This window comes from Astatotilapia calliptera, chromosome 14 (assembly GCF_964374335.1).
Source record: "Astatotilapia calliptera chromosome 14, fAstCal68.1, whole genome shotgun sequence".
Taxonomy (NCBI): Eukaryota; Metazoa; Chordata; class Actinopteri; order Cichliformes; family Cichlidae; genus Astatotilapia; species Astatotilapia calliptera.
In genome coordinates, this window is record NC_137435.1 from 13,928,442 (window position 1) to 13,944,675 (window position 16,234).

The 16,234-nt window shown below is 43.8% G+C and overlaps 2 protein-coding genes and 1 long non-coding RNA gene across 4 annotated transcripts; 1 reads left to right on the top strand and 2 right to left on the bottom strand.

The window, feature by feature from the left end:
- Positions 1-270: 270 nt before the first annotated feature.
- On the bottom strand, positions 271-4,288 carry LOC113036588 (extracellular calcium-sensing receptor-like). Its single transcript, XM_026193001.2, has 9 exons — positions 4,179-4,288; positions 3,611-3,905; positions 3,353-3,439; positions 2,850-3,119; positions 2,454-2,660; positions 2,095-2,370; positions 1,488-1,715; positions 1,268-1,391; positions 271-1,181 (listed from the first exon to the last, which is right to left on the bottom strand). The coding sequence occupies exons 1-9, from the start codon at positions 4,286-4,288 to the stop codon at positions 271-273; spliced, it is 2,508 nt and encodes an 835-aa protein (XP_026048786.2).
- Positions 4,289-6,033: 1,745 nt separating this feature from the next.
- Positions 6,034-7,263, top strand: LOC113036512 (uncharacterized). Of its 2 annotated transcripts, XR_003274462.2 has the most exons (3): positions 6,034-6,203; positions 6,279-6,345; positions 6,870-7,263. It is a non-coding gene; the product is annotated as an uncharacterized LOC113036512 (long non-coding RNA). The 2 variants fall into 2 exon arrangements; XR_013901205.1 differs by lacking the exon at positions 6,034-6,203 and having other exon boundaries at positions 6,205-6,345.
- Positions 7,264-7,474: 211 nt separating this feature from the next.
- Positions 7,475-13,087, bottom strand: LOC145420174 (uncharacterized). Its single transcript, XM_080289103.1, has 3 exons — positions 13,081-13,087; positions 8,726-12,794; positions 7,475-8,415 (listed from the first exon to the last, which is right to left on the bottom strand). The coding sequence occupies exons 1-2, from the start codon at positions 13,085-13,087 to the stop codon at positions 11,737-11,739; spliced, it is 1,065 nt and encodes a 354-aa protein (XP_080145229.1). The 3' UTR covers positions 7,475-8,415; positions 8,726-11,736.
- Positions 13,088-16,234: the final 3,147 nt, after the last annotated feature.

A 16,234-nucleotide genomic window follows, 5' to 3' on the forward strand; every position in this document is an offset into this window, starting at 1 on the left:
TTCAAGTTGAAAGCGTAGTTTATTAAAAGAGTTTCAATTATATTTAATTTCCGTAATAGGTAAATTTTACAGTGCAGTGTAACAAAGTCAATGCTTCTCTTTGAAAAGTCTGGTTGTTTTGTATGTAAACTGCATTTTAAAAGAACAACAACAAAAAAACCGACTAAATAACTGTCTTTAATATTTAACATTTGTTCATTTTAATTGTTTATTTAATTTTCGGTCAATAGAGTGCAAATAATTTTTTTTTTTTGACTTGAACTGAAAATTTTATGACACAATCCCACGGCCCATAACAGCTTTCTTTGTGTTCATCTCTGGTCTCAACAGGATTATGTAACATTTGGGTCCAAACAGTGTGATCAAGAGTCCAAAACTTGAAGCAAGAATGGCAAACACCTCCACTGCATCTGCAAGATTTCCTGGTGAGCTGATATAAGCAGGAACAAAGGCCACCCACACAGCACAGAAGATCAGCATGCTGAATGTGATGAGCTTGGCCTCATTAAAACTATCAGGGAGATTCCTCACCAGGAATGCAATTAGAAAACTGAGGAAAGCCAGTATGCCAATATAGCCCAATAACACTGCAAAACCAACAGTGGACCCAACTGAACACTCATACACTATCTTGTCATTGTGGTATTGGGTGTTTTTATGTGGAGTTGGAGAGGAAGAGACAAGCCAGGTAGTGCAGATGGCTGCCTGAATAGATGTAAGAAACAGAACTGTTCCTCTCTGCTGCATAGCACCAAACCACTTCAGACTGGCTCCCCCTCCTGGCTTGGAGGCTTTGAACACAGCCAGAACAACCATGGTTTTTACCAGGATACATGAGACACACAGCACAAAGCTGATCCCAAATGCTGCATGCCTGAGTTGGCATGTCCACATCCTGGGTCGTCCAATGAACAAAAGTGAACACAGGAAACACAACTTAAGTGACATTAATAGCTGGAAACTAAGTTCTGAATTGTTGGCACGTACTATAGGTGTTCTGCGATGGCAGATAAAGATCCCCAGAACAACAGCACATATAAATGTTCCCAGTAAGGAGATTGCTGTCAAACAAATACCCAAAGGGTCATGATAAGAGAGAAACTCTGTTTTCCTAAGAACACAGTGGTCACGCTGTGGGTTTGACCAAAAATCCTCTGGACAACTGGTGCACTCCAAGGAGTCTGACAAAGAAGGGTTGATGGTGAAATGCATACTATATTTCACAGAAATTAAATCAAATATGTCATACAGAAAGACAAAGACCTACTGCTCTTGTTAGTGATCTTTCCCTCAGAACAGGGGATGCAGTCAAAACAGCATTCGGGCTCTCTCTTCCTTCTCACCATGTGGGTACCAGGAGGACAACTCTCACTGCATACTGATCGAGGTGGCTATTGGACATAAAAAAATAAAGATTTATTGCCTGCTACAATTCTATATACTGTAAATGTCATAAAAGGTAGTTGTGAAATAAAAACATATCTAACCTTTTTGGATTCAAAGTTCCAGAAGATTTTGCCTTCATCAAGTGTGAGTTCTTCACCTTTTAAAGCTGTCCTTTTAACCTCACCCACTTTCTGAATTTTAGTGCTTCCATCAGGGAGCCACAACGCATTAATAACATCATAAATTGGTACCACATCACCATTCTCGTCAAATGATACTTGATCGCCAAATGGAGTGGTGAAGTTCACTCTTTCCATGTAATAAACAAGCTGTTTAAAAGGAATGTATAATAAGTAAATTACTTTTTGCTCAAAAAATAATTATAGAACCAATGATTTATTCATAGATGGAGTGTAAAATGATATCACATCTGCCATGGCTCCAGTAACTTTACAGTGCAAATAGTGGCAATTTTTCAGTTCAGTAATCAAATATAATATTATATCTATGGTACCTACATATATAAAGTCATTTATATCTAAGTCTCAATCAACCAAGGCACATTACTAATAATCCTGTATAAAAGTTAATGACCTCCATGACTTAAATGACTACTTTTGCTCACAAGTATGGCAAATCCCTTTTCAGAAATTCTGAAAGCATGCAAAAACAATGTGTTCAAAGGTGGAGTGTACAATGATAACACACCTGCCATGGCTCCAGTGACTGCAAAGAGGCACAGCTGTTCCCACTGAAAGGCCCTCTTCCTGGCTTGCACCGCAGCATGTCATCAAGGGAATATGCCAGTGCATAAACAGCTTTGTACACATTATACTCAGTTCGTAGGTTGGAAATGTCCAAGTACTCATTGTCCACATTTCCTAGATCTTCCTGTCCAGTGCATAGTGCACCTCCACCTTCCAGCCAGCCTGCTGGAGCTGGAGCAAATCTGCACTGAAATGTAAATTCCCAAAACTGATTCACCTGAAATATTTTGAAAAATGTTTATTACACATTATGAAAATATATAATTGTTGTGACACACAGTAAAAATGTTCAAGTCTCACCAAGCTATTTCCGTAGCTACTGTTGTGATGTAGATCAGGATGTATTTGCAACAGAAAATCCCTGAGCCCTGGTATCTCTCCTTGACGAATGGTGATACCAAGTATACCACCCAGGTATGGCATAAAGTGAGGTGTTTGGAGCACAACAGATTCTGTCAAGGCCACGCTGGCTATCCACTGTAGACCTGTCACATTTTGCCTTACTACCTGTGAATTAAATTAGACCAAATCTATGAAGTAATACTGAGCCTCCAACTTCTTTACTGAAACAGTTTCTGAATTATTACATTTTTGTACTCATTTCTGTACTGACAATGATACGTAATACGTGTTTTACACAATATAATTATGAAGACCTCTGTAACTACTAATCATTAAAGTGTTTTAAAGTGAAACCTCATCTATAAGGTGTATTATGCGACTAGGATGTTCAAAGACAATGACAACTCGAGCTGTAGAGGTCTTCATCACATCAACAATCCTCCGGAGTTCATCTGTGTCTTTGTCCCAGGGCAAAACCTCAGTGTAGGCCAGGCAACCTTCACCAGACACACTCAGCTCAGACTGAAAGGATCTGGCTGCATGAAGCCCATAATCATCATCAGTGACGAGCAGACCTGCCCAAGTCCAGCCAAAATGCTTTAGAATCTGGATCATTGCACGTACCTAAGTGAATACAGATTAAAGTGTAAGTGCATTGAAAAGAAAAGAAAAACTTTAAATATAATTGCAATTTAGCTTTATTCTTTGACACAATACAGAAACAAAATAGAGCACAATTCTCAAAACTAAGTATATCATTATTTCTAATATTTTCATATCTTTCTTTGTTCTTCTTTTACACAGATATTGAAACATACTTTTGCGTTTCCATTTTAATTTTGATGACAAATTTTCACCTGGAAAGCATCACTTGGGATCGTTCTAAAGAAGGATGGATACTTTTGACGGTCACTCAGGCAGGAACATGTGGCATAATAACTCACCTGTGAAAGACACAGACTGTATATTCAGGAGCTATCCATGTAGAGATATCTTAACTTTGTCATCATGACTGCATTATTAGTATTAGTTTTGTTTTCATAAAATGGTTTTACATTTTTAATTAAATCAAATTAATCCAAGAAAACTGTTACATGGTCAAGCAGAAAACTTACCATAGGTACTCTGTACAAGCCTAAGACGTTGGAGATTGCAATAGAATTTGTAGAGGTCGAATCACCCACAACCCCTATGACTGGAGGATTTCCAACACATGTATCATCTACTACAATTTGATCCTCTTGACCACTGGCTAATGACAATGCTCCACGGAATCCAATTCCAAGTTCAAGGCAGTTATCATAAAGAGTGTATCCCAGAGTCACATTTGGTAGCAGGTTTGAGTTTCTATTGATCTCATCAATAGCAAATGCCATGGTCTGTGCGGACTTAAATCCTAGGACATACACACTAAGACAAGAAAATTTTAATTACTAATATATATAATACAACACAGGTTTTAAATTACAAGTAAATGAGTGCCTTTTGAAAAAGTTGCAAAAGTAGAAATATTATAAACAATTAAGGATACTGAATAACAATTAAAGACATATATTAAGAAAAAAATGAAAAAGAAGACGCATTGTTTAGTTATTTCAGATACAAAATACATATTTATACTGGCACTAAGTTTGACAGTTTTTTTATTCTATTTTTTTCCTGCTTTTTCACTGTCCTTGTTACCCATGGCAAGTAGGCTGTTGTGGCAGCGAGGTAAAAGACAGATCAGGAACACTTGAAAAGAAATGGACTTGAAACAGTCCACCCAGAACCACATCTCCAGTTTTGTGCATCTCATTTAGATGAAACTGTCCCTGCAGCTGACAGGACAAAGAAAACTGAGGAGTGGATCGAGTCGAAAAAACATAGGAACACAGCAAAACAACCACGACTAAATTGTTTCGCAAAGATGAGCACATGACAGCTTTCTGAATTGTTGAGATCAGTTATTAGGTTTGATTCTTTGCCATTCTCTTTTATTGACTTACTGTGTTGTTTAATCTTGCATCAGGGAAGAAGGCGGAGTATACTTTTCATTTGAGATTGCTTTGTATCCAGGCAAACTCAGGAAACACTCTGGGAGTAAATTAGTCATCAGTAATAACTCACTGAAGAATTGTCAGAGTAACAGGTGTTTCTGTGTGGGGCGACTGTGGCTCAGGGGGTTGGGAAGCGCATCTGTAACCGGAAGGTCGCTGGTTCAATCCCTGGGCTCTCTGTCCTGGTCGTTGTGTCCTTGAGCAAGACACTTTACCCTACCGCCTACTGGTGTTGGCCAGAGGGGCCGATGGCGCGATACGGCAGCCTCGTTTCTGTCAGTCTGCCCCAGGGCAGCTGTAGCTACAAATGTAGCTTGCCTCCACCAGTGTGTAAATGTGAGAGTGAATGAATAGTGGTATTGTAAAGCGCTTTGGGTGCCTTGAAAAGCGTTATATAAATCCAATCCATTATTATATCAAGTGTCACAAAAGAAAAATAGCAAAAATAACATAACATTATTCATGTACAGTAAAGTTAACGTGGAATGTACAACAGCATCATATTAAAAACTCCAGTCCATATTTGATTTAAAAGAGAGGGACAAAAAATTACTTATTTGATCACTACCCAGAGTTCGTGGCCACAGTTGAATAGTTGTAATCTAAATTGACCTGTAAATTAAAAACCTAGCTCAGACTGTACAGTGCCTGTATCATTGCTCATGTTTCCCAAATCCGTCAGTGAATCTCATGCTCCACTTTCCCCAAACTCGTGAACAAGACCCTAAGACATTTAAATCCCTTCAATTGGGTTAGTAATTTGTCTCAGATGGAGTTGGCATTCCGCCTTTTCCGGCTGAGAACTATGGTCTCTGACTTGGGGGTGCTGATTTTCACACTTGGCTGCAAACCACTCCAATGCAAGTTGGAAGTCACCACCTGATTAAGCAAACAATTTCTCTCACCAGCCATGGCAGGTGCGCCATCCGTAATAATAATATTATTAATATTAATAATAATAGTGACTTTATTCCATGGTAGTTTTATGTCATCTACAGCGGAACAAACAGCAGCAAATGTTCCTCTTTTTTGGTCCTTAAGGCTCTGGAGTTCAAGTAGCTCTTCACTCATCTTCATTTTATTGTCCACTCTTCCAAAAACAATCAGTAATTGAGCGTTGTCAGATGCATCTGTGCTTTTGTCGCAAGCTATCGAAAAAAAGTCAAAGTCCACTCCTTTTGCATCCAACTGTTAACTCTTAATATTAGATGAAACTTCTTCAGTTCTTTGTACCACAGTGTTACGAGCAGTGTTGGGCAAGTTACTTTGAAAAAGTAATTAATTATAGTTACTAGTTACTTCTTCAAAAAAGTAAGTGAGTTAGTAACTGAGTTAAAAGATTCTAAAAGTAATTAATTACTTGAAAAGTAACTCTTGCATTACTTTAAAAAAAATGTTTAACCCTCTGGGTTCCAGGGTATAATTGGCCATTTTAGACTACTTTTGGTGGTTCCTCTACATTTCACCTTTAAATACTATTTACTTTGCCTTTGTAACCCCTATAGACATGGTTACTAGTATTTTCTTGTTTTTACCTGGTATTATTATTTCCGACACCCCTTGAACACACTTTGATTTTCCGTAGTTCAGTGAATGCAACAAAAGCACGTTGCTGCATTAAGCTAGGCAAAACGGAGCAAGACACCGAGAGCAAATAACAAGCTACACAGTGAGTCTTTTGGTATAAAATAAGTGTTATAAAGTATTTTCAACAGTCTCTAACTTAAAGTTATGTACTTTTCAGAGGCCTTTATGTGTTTTACTCTCGACCAAAACCAGGCAGAGCGTGTATTTGTTTCTTGGGAATTCCGGTGAGTTACTAGAGATGATAAGTTAGCAGGAAAACTTATGCTAATTTTACATGTGGTAAACACTGCAACAGTGCGAATTCCGTATTGTCTAAAAAAAGCTAAAACCAGTCGGAGTACTTGAATCGTGTGTGAAATGGAATGTCGTATTTTATTTTATTGTCTATTTGATTGGGCATCTTCACAAATGTGCAAAACTAATGCAGGATGCACTTCTCTTTTAGCCATAAATGTTGTCCAGTGCCTTTTCTGCACTTTGTCATTTCAGTTATAGGTTAATACATGTAAATAAGTTATTTAAAACTAGTTACGTTACAAACATTTCATGATGTGATTACATATGCCTTAAAAAGGGGTATTTAAATACAATTGATTGTAATGCTGTAAAGCAATACAAATGGAATTCATAGAGACAGAACAATGTTAAAACGACAGTGTACTTGATTTTGAAAACTTTATGAGATCTCATTTTATTTAGAAAAACTGTTAAGAACTATTTTGTTTATTGCTCTGTACTGTATGTGCAGACTGGTTTTTTGTGATCCTGGATCTGAAGTGGTTCTGGATATGGATGGCGAGCCAGACCCTGTGAAAACTCTTGGCGAATCCAAAAGCAGTGTGGCCAGCTGTTCTGGATGCAGGAGTAGAGCTACAGTCTGAATTACTTCGAATCGCAGGATTTCAGATAAGCAAGAGCAAAAACTGCTTACTTCATACGGATTGTTTCTCTGGGAAACTATTGAACTCCCAATATCCTGCTCATCAGGAGTCAGGTCTAAAGAGACTACTTATTTTATTTTATTTTGTTGTTATTTTCAAAAGAGCGCTCTTCTCTGTTGATCTTCTGTTAATTTTCTATGCTGTTTACATTGGATTATTGCACCACTGTAACATTGTAATAAATCTGCCGGCTGTTCAACACTCAGTTCTCTCAAATTTATTTTACTCCTCTCGAATCTAGTCTATAAGTTTAACCCTACTATACTAAGCAGGTGTTACACCTTGTTTGGTATCATCCTTTTCAGCACAACCTCACATTTCTGAATTTACAGTTATGTTTTGATTTTGACATACTGTATTAACACAATTAATCTAAAATCAAAGAAAACACATAAAGTCTGAGTAGAAAAAGTTTTATTTTTTACTGTAACAACTACAAACATGTTTATTGAATCATATTTCATATCTTTAAATGCAAATATAAATTGTCAATTTTAAAACCATATGCACAAGTTTTGCAAAGAACTCCTCCTCCTCGCGCTAACGCCCTGGCTTCGAGCATGGGGAGCGCGAGCGCTTTGCCCAGTCGCTCGAGGAAGAGCCGTCGTTTGTTGAGCTTGCCCGCCATCCAGTCAGGGTGAATTTCCCTCCAAAACACGAACGCGTTGTAGGCCGCGACATCGACCACCTGCAGGTCTTTCTCCTGTAGCTGTACGTGCTCACGACCTTGTCCAGGTTGTCGACGCCTCCCTTGGTGCGGTTGTAATGCAGCACCAAGGGCGGTTTTGCACTGCCGCCGCTGCTTCTGCTGCTGTTGCTGCTGCTGCTGCTGATGCGGCGGCTAGGCTGGGGCCGGAGTGGTGGTGGTGTTGGTAGCGAGTAGCTGTGGTGAGGAGCAGCACGTTCTTGTTCTTCTTGGCCACGTAGGAGAGGATGATCGTGTCGGGCCCTCTTCCTCCTCCTCCTCGTCCCACGGAGCCACCAAGTACTACAGATTCGACGGAGCCCATGGCCCTGCCCTTGACGCAGCGCAGCTCTCTGGGGATCTCGGGTCTGTTTGATCGCAGAGTGCCCAGCACGCGGTGTGGCCTCTTTCGCGATGGAGCCTGTCGGCAAGCTCGCGCGAGGTGAAAAAGTTGTCGCATGTGACGTTGCGTCCCGGCGTCAATCCCTCGGTGAGGTCCACGACCACTCAAGTGGACAGGTGCTTTTCGGGAGGGCCGCGCTTGTCTGGCTTGCCGGTGTAGACTTGCATCTTCCACGTGTAGCTGGAACACGCATCGCATGCCACCCATATCTTGATCCCGTACCTGGCTGGTTTGCTGGGCATGTACTGTCTGAACAGACACCTTCCTGATGGCGAGGGAGAGAGAGACGTGAGTTTGAAAGAGAACACACTTGCAAGCATGGAAGATAAAGTCACGTAAAAGCACAAACGCAGAATCCAACAATGACAATACCAGACGAGAGGGCGAGGGAGAGTGGGAGAGAGAGGGAGAGAGACGTGAGTTTGAGAGAGAACACACGTGCAAGCGTGGAAGATAAGGTCACGTAAAAGCACAAATGCAGAACCCGACAACGACAATAGCAGAAAGCTAGTGTTGTCGTCGTTCCTGCTCCTCTTCCTCCTCTCATCCGCACGCAACACACACACACCACGTACCTCTGAACGGCACCAGTCTCTCGTCGACGGTGACCTCCAGTCCCGGGCGGTACATGGCGGGCAACCTCGCGCACCTCCTCTTCCTCCTCTCATCCGCTCGCAACACACGCACCACATACACAAACGCAGAACCAAACAACGACAATACCAGACGAGAGGGAGAGAGGGAGAGAGACGTGAGTTTGACAGAGAATACACGTGCAAGCGTAGAAGATAAGTAGGGTTGCCAACTCCCTGAAAAATAAATAAGGGACACCTCGTGGCCAGGGCCGGGCAACCCAGTTGTCTTCACCCTTCTCAGTGTGCTAGCTCTTTTTTTGTGTGTGAAATTATTTTTTTAACCATTTGACTTGAAGTTGATTTAAGCAGATGCATATTCTTTGTGATATGAACACATGGGAAACAAATGATCATTTAGCCATTTATTTTTAGCTCAAAATGAAAACATTAACACAGTAAAACAGGTCTCTTTCTTAACCCTTTACAGCCGATCGGAGCGGGCACGCTCCATTTTGCGTAACTATTTTTAAATCCCGGTAGCTCTGCAACCACGTAAGCTAGCGCAATAATTTTTTTTGCATATGAAACCGGAGGAGTTGTACTTACATCTTATGCCATCAGCTTGTCCTAGGTCACAGTTTCCTTCCACATATAGCTTTGCAAAAACTGCATAAAAATCACTTGCAGGAACAAAAACATGATATTCCAGAAACACGCTTCGCCGATCCGATCAGCTGTTTGTAACACTTCCTACGTCCATCAGCGCGAACTATCACATGACCGCATGACCTGCCCGAAACCGGAAGTGACGTCATTTTGCGGAAATTTAGTTTTTTTACGATCGGGGCCTTATGAGCCTATACTTGTGTTTTAAAAAGTTATGTTTGAATTTATGACTTTCTGTGTCGTTTCTGGGATGCTTAGGACTCATATTGCACTGCTGGAAATAGTTTATTTTGATGCATATGCTGTTATTTTGCAAATTTGCACTATAATATTTATTTTCGTTTTTCCTGCAGTGTATAAAAATTGGTGTATTTCAAAAATAAAACTATGAAGACACTCAAAATAAATTTCCTGTGGTGGGAAACTAGTTTGTGCAACTTTTTTGTATTTACAGTTTTGAGGGATGAGCCTCTTAAATTTCTCTAACTAGAAATATATGTTAAAAAAAACAAAAACGATTTTCAATTTTTTTTTGTAGTTTATTGCACTTTTTTGCAATTTATGTAATTACTATGCACCTAATGCAGACATATTATTAAAGTTTGGGCTATAATGGTTGTATTGATGTATAGCAACTTGAAATGCTCCCAAAAATGGCTCCACAGCATGTAAAAATATAATATAAGCTCTGGCGGACTTGGTTCTATGGTAGGTCTTAAAGGGTTAAACAGAAGCCTGTCATGCTTAACTTTTGAGAATATAAGTAAATCTTTCTTTAAAAGAACTCTGTCCTGCTTAACTTAAAATTATATAAATTAATAGAAAACAATAGAAAGAAAAATATTCTTGTAACTGTGCACATATAGTGCATTTAGTACAATTGGCTTCAGTTGAGGTATTATTTCAGCTTTTCTAATGCTAATCAGCTGCTCCTGTTTGTAAACCCGCTTGTTCCCATGATTACGCATCTTAACTCATCATCATTATTCATCTATGTATTACTTTTATGTATTAGTCATCTATTTGTTGTAATCATCTATCCTTTGCAGTTGTTTATTACACAAAATAAGTTATATTATCACACTTCTGGCCACATAGCGCTGATATTCACTGCACATGCCCATATTAACTTTTTCCAGCCAGGTGTTTTCCTTTTCCCATTCCTCCCTGTGCTTTTGCAGCCTATTTTTCTTTCTCTGAGCGAACAAACGTTGCTGCTCTAATGCTGGGCTCACACTGTGCGATTTTTGGCCCATTTTGAGACGATTTCTGAGTCGTGCGACCGATTTGGTGATCAGACCGATTTTGGCCTTCATCGTGCATCGTGTAGTATACGTGGGGTAACGAGAAGCGATTAACACCTCACGACCAGCTCCCGATCATCAATCGCTCATGAGGGTGTCACCGCAGCCACTCACACTGCGCATGCGCAGAACGTAAACGTCGGTGAAAAAGACGGAGCAGCACGGCTGTGCAGCGTGTGATCTGGACACAAGCCATGGAGGCACAACGTGTAGAACTTTGGAAAGCTCATCCGAGCCTTTTCGATGTGGCATCACAAAATTATCACGACCACAACAACCGTGAAAACAGTTGGATTTACACTGCTGCTCAATCACAGCTGCCTGATCAATGTTTTTCATTAGCAATTTAGCAAAGTTGATGGTGGTGGTGTGTCTGTGTGAGTGAAAGACAGAGAGGGAGAGAGTGACAGATTTTCTGTTATAACCTTCATTTTATGGACGCACAGTGTGAGCTCTCAGGTCGCATCAGAGCATCGGGCGGTATAGTGTGAGACCCTGCATCGTGACCTACCAACTTCTAACCCCTGCGAGTCAATCGTGCAGTTTGAAAATCGCACAGTGTCTGCCCAGCTTTAGGTGTACTGTCATCCGAGACTTGCACCGCAGTGTCGGCGTTTGTTTCCCTGTTGGCCATGCTTCTTGTTGTGGTCATCTGTTGTCTTCCGGTATTTTCTCTGTAAGCGACCTTTCCTCGACCAATGAGATAATCTGAATTGTCATACTCGAATTGTCATAAGTGTGCTGTCAGCTCATTGGTCACAAAGCAGGAGAGGGGCTGGGAATTATGTTTTCAAACAAAGCGTTAATTCCATTAACATTTATAGACTACTTTTGATTCTCACTGTATTACGGGACAAAGTGCGTCCCTTATTAGCTCAATACGGGACGTGTACTTTTGTTTCGAAATACGGGATGATTCCGTATTTTAAGGGACGGTTGGCAACCCTAAAGATAAGGTCACGTAAAAGCACAAATGCAGAACCCGACAACGACAATAGCAGAAAGCTAGTGTTGTCGTCGTTCCTGCTCCTCTTCCTCCTCTCATCCGCACGCAATACACACACACCACGTACCTCTGAACGGCACCAGTCTCTCGTCGACGGTGACCTCCGGTCCCGGGCGGTACATGGCGGGCAACCTCGCGCACCACTCGTCCCACATGGCTTTGATGGGGGCCAGTTTGTCGTAGCTATCGCCGCCGCCGCCGCCTAACCTGGCTCGTCTGGTCGGCATCGTGGCTCTGAACACAGACCTGCTGCTCTCGGCGTCCCACAGGCTCTCGCAGGCCTCTGCCCGGGACCTGTACACGCCGGCGAGCACGAGCAGCCCAACGTAGGCTCGGAACTCGACGTGGCCCATGGGTTTCAAGTAGGCCATGAACGAGGAGGCCTCGTCTCGCGCCGCAGCCACGGCTTCTTCGGTGGGGCATCGTCCTCGCAGGTCGAGGTCATTGTTGTCGTCGCCGTTGTCGTCGTCGTTGTCGTCGTCGCCGTTGTCGTCGTCGCCGTTGTCGTCTTCTTCCTCCTCTTTGTCGTCTTCTTCGTCGTCTTCTTCTTCTTCATAGTCTTTGTCTTCATAGTCTTTGTCTTCTTCTTCATTGTCATCATCGTCATAATCGTCGGCTACATCTGTGTCGCGAGTTTCACCGACATCGCCATGCCCGCGATCGCGCCCAAGATCATCAACGCCACCTGAAGCACGGCCGGCGTCCTCTCGCCAAAGCTCCGAAACCCCCCGCCCGCAGTTGACGTCTTCTTCGTCTTCCTTGTCTTCTTTGTCTGCTGCTTCTTCTTCTTCTGTGTCTTCGTCTTCTTCTCTGCCTTTTGGCTCGCCTTGTGAGCCATCAGCCTGGCATAATTGCAACCGAATTTCTTGGCCGTGCTCGCGTAGGCCGCGCACACCGCCCGGGAACCCATGGTCCGCTACCTCGTCGTTTTCGCTCTCCTGCTCCTCCGAGCAGCGCTCCTCCTCTGCGAGCGTTCGGGCTGTCGAGTCGTTATCCTCCTCGGCCTCTTCCTCTTCTTCCTCCTCTTCCTCCGAGTTCTCCTGTTGTTGTTGCTGCTGTTGCTGCTGCTGCTGCTCTTGGTCTTCTTCGACCCCTAGCCCTCAATAGCGAAACGTGGCCGGTCGCAACAACGGAGCGACCGTAGCCCACCCCGCGTACGCCAAATGCGCTGGTGATGGTGAGTGGGAGGAGGACGACGACGATGACACCGCCGGCGAAAGCGGTCCACCTGTACCGACCTTAGTGCTCTTTGGCTCCCACGGTCTAGTGCGTGACATTGTCTTCTTTGTCTTCTTCTTTCTCGTGGCACCTTGTTGTTGTTGTTGTACAGCACGCACCCGGACACCGCCTCTGTAACCAAACCCCAACACGCTTAGTACCCGCCATCCACGCTCTTATCATCTCACCGCGCAACACGCTGTGCTTTCGCCGGGGTGTTTCTCAACCCCCCCCCCTTCTCTCCCTCCTATCCCCTCGGGGGATTTCGCGACCCCTGCCTTTCCCTACTCCCTCTCTCTCTCTCTCTCTCTCTCTCTCCCTTCCATCCCCTCGGGGGATCTCGCAACCCCAACCTCCTCCCTCCCTCCGTGGGGGACCCGCATCCCCCGACCCCACCGCTCTCCCCCTGGCGGGATAGGTGATATGATAGGTTTTTGTCCTGGAGAAGAATAGTCCCACACACTTCGCAGGCTTCTCCAAGCATCTTGTACCCTTTCAGGCGAGAGCCCGCTCGGGGTTCTCCTAATGAATCTTCTGCGTGTTCTCATCTGGCATCCATGAGGATTAAGCTCCCGGAGTATTTTCATCACATCATCCCTCTTCACTTTAAGATGATGCTTTTGTTTAAGTACCTGCCACATTGTTCGATACCCAAACAATCGCCCAGGTCCTTGAAGCTCCGCTCTGATTGCGTTAATGATCGTTGTTCTGGAGAAAATGTTTTCTTCGGTAAAGTCCAGCATTATTGAGTTTACTTTTAAGACTCCTTAAACTCATCTTTACACCATGCAAACTTAACATCATGTCCACGATTACACTATATGAGTGACCTTCGTTGAAATATTTAATGCAGTACTGTAGGTTGTCTGACCCTTCTGCCTGGTCTGTGTCCCGCAAAAGCTCCAGAGACCGTCCACAGGAAGCACAAAAAGGGGTGAAGAGGCTGAAGCTAACGCCACAAAACGGGCAAAACATTTTCCGGTTCTCTATGTAGTGCAGCGAGCACTGTCAGGGTAATACGGAAGCGCTGTGAAGGGTGAGTTTCTCGACGTTTGTTGACATCCCGAATCCCTATTTCAAACAATCCTTTTCCGTCAAAGATTTTTAATTTGTTGCATTTTTTAAATTTGTTGTGGATTTTTAATTTGTTGCGGATTTTTAATTTGTTGCGGATTTTTAATTTGTTGTGGATTTTTAATTTGTTGCGTTTTTTAAATTTGTTGTGGATTTTTAATTTGTTGCGGATTTTTAATTTGTTGCGTTTTTTTTAGTTGTTGCAGTTTTTTAATTTGCTGTGGATTTTTAATTTGTGTTTTTTTTAATTTGTTGTGGCTTTTTAATTTGTTGCGTTTTTTTTATTTGTTGTGGATTTTTAATTTGTTGCGTTTTTTAAATTTGTTGCCGTTTTTTAATTTGTTGCAGATTTTTAATTTCTTGTGCTTTGCACTTCCCAGCCACCGTACTATCAGCCCAAATAGCAAAGAGAAATTAAAAATGCATGCCGTAAAAGAGTTTGGGTCTTAGGAGGTTAATAGCTTAATTTTAAAGGGGAGTGTCAAAAAGTCAATGCTTCCCTGGCGGGTCGCGGAGTGTGGGAGTGCCTACTGGGGTCAGCGGGGGAGCTGGCCCCAGGGAGGGGTTACCTGCCCCTCCCTTCCTTCCCTCCCCATCTCCAGCTGACTCCCTCTTCCCGCTCCACCACAACCACCCACACATGCAGGGCCTTGGAGTAGGGCTGCCTCTGCCTCAATTTTATCCCACAACTTAGACATTCACATTATTCACACTCTCATTACACATACATATAGGATCTTGGGGGTGGGCACAATCACGGAGTCCAAATTACCATCAGGCTGTACACCTCACCCCTGGTGTCATTGCCCACCTCTCAATTTTAAATACACTTAGACATTGAGGGCTATCAGGAGGGACTATGCGCTTACATGCTGCTCCTTGGCAGGTAGCTCCATGCCCTCCTGGGTTTTAATTGCACCTTAGAACACACATGCATCAACACTACAATGAGTGGGTGGGGGGAGGTTTGGAGTCTTCTCCCACCCCCATTCTCTGCGGCCTGCTGGAGCGGGAGGGCTAGGTGGAGTTGGCCGTCCGACTGCGGTCTGGAGTGTGGGGCCTCCCTGCTGCTACGGAGTCGGGGTGGTCTGCCTCTCCCCACCGCAGGGAAAAGGGTAACACCACCTGGGTCTGGGTGCAGTTCCCCCCTCCAGGGGCAAGGGTACCTAGACCCGGTTTGTAGAGTATGCTTGGGGAGTGTGATCGTGTGTACAGCGTCTCTTTATGTCTGTCTCCACGTTGGTTGAGTGTGGAGTGAGTGCATATGAGAGCATGAGGGTGGGAATGGATGTTTGTGTCTGTGTGTGCCTGTATGTCTGTGTCTATATGTCAGGCTGGGTATCAGACGCCACCTCTCTGGGGACACCTCAGGCCCTCCAAGGTTTGGAGGCCTATCTCCACCTACCACCACTTCCCCTGCCGGTGGCGGACTCCCTCAGGTGTCGGTGCGTTGGTGGTTCTTTGTGTCTGGGGGTGGGCGTCCAGGTACACACCGGCTCACTCCTTGGCGGCCGCTTATCGGGGCCTGGAGCCTGGGGCTCGCTCGGGCCCCTTCGGGGGTGGGGTGCCCCCGGCCTCTCGGCCTGGGGCTCGGTCACTCAGGCACAGCTGGCGGCCGGCGGAGCTCACGGGCGCGTCACTGCAACTCCCCCTGGCTTCTGCTCCGCGGCTGCTGAGTGAACCCTCATCTGGGACTCTCCTCAGCTCTTACTGGAACAGTGGCGCGGCTGCCCCTCTGTTGGTCTTCCTTGGTCTCTTGTGTTCTGGGGGCCTCTGGATGTCTGGAGTTTTGATCTCCTCCATACCTGCTTCACACCCTGGAGGACGGGGCTGTGGCCCCCCCACAATCCCTAGTAGATCGTTACATGGAGAAACCTTTGGAATACAAGCGCGCTGATCCACACAGGTATGCACACGGGTGTTCACTGCTCGTAGACCCAAATTACACCTTTCTTGGCTGCTACTTCGAAGCACATCTGTCCTGCGTGCTGCACAACAACATTGAATATTTAGTATTTACTGCTGTTTACACTTAGCTAGATTAATGCGATGGTGTTGTGTTTAGTATGTTGCTTTGTTTTTTTTTTGTCTTTTTTTGCTTGTTTTCTATTCTTCTCCCAACAGGTGATCCAGGAGATTTTTATTTTTTTTCTCCCCCCCTTTCTCACTGTCCCTCTCCCCTTCTGTTTTTCCTTTCCTTCCTCTTTCTTTCTCCCTTTCCTATCTCTCACTCATGTCTGT

Excerpts from the sequence above, each read along its gene's own strand:
- LOC113036588 (XM_026193001.2), bottom strand. The coding sequence starts at position 4,288 with ATGCACAAAACTGGAGATGTGGTTCTGGGTGGACTGTTTCAAGTCCAT. Across the intron at positions 3,440-3,610 it reads GCTTGTACAGAGTACCTATG|GTGAGTTATTATGCCACATG; the intron begins GTAAGTTTTCTG and ends TGTCTTTCACAG. Across the intron at positions 1,716-2,094 it reads AGTCACTGGAGCCATGGCAG|CTTGTTTATTACATGGAAAG; the intron begins GTGTGTTATCAT and ends CCTTTTAAACAG.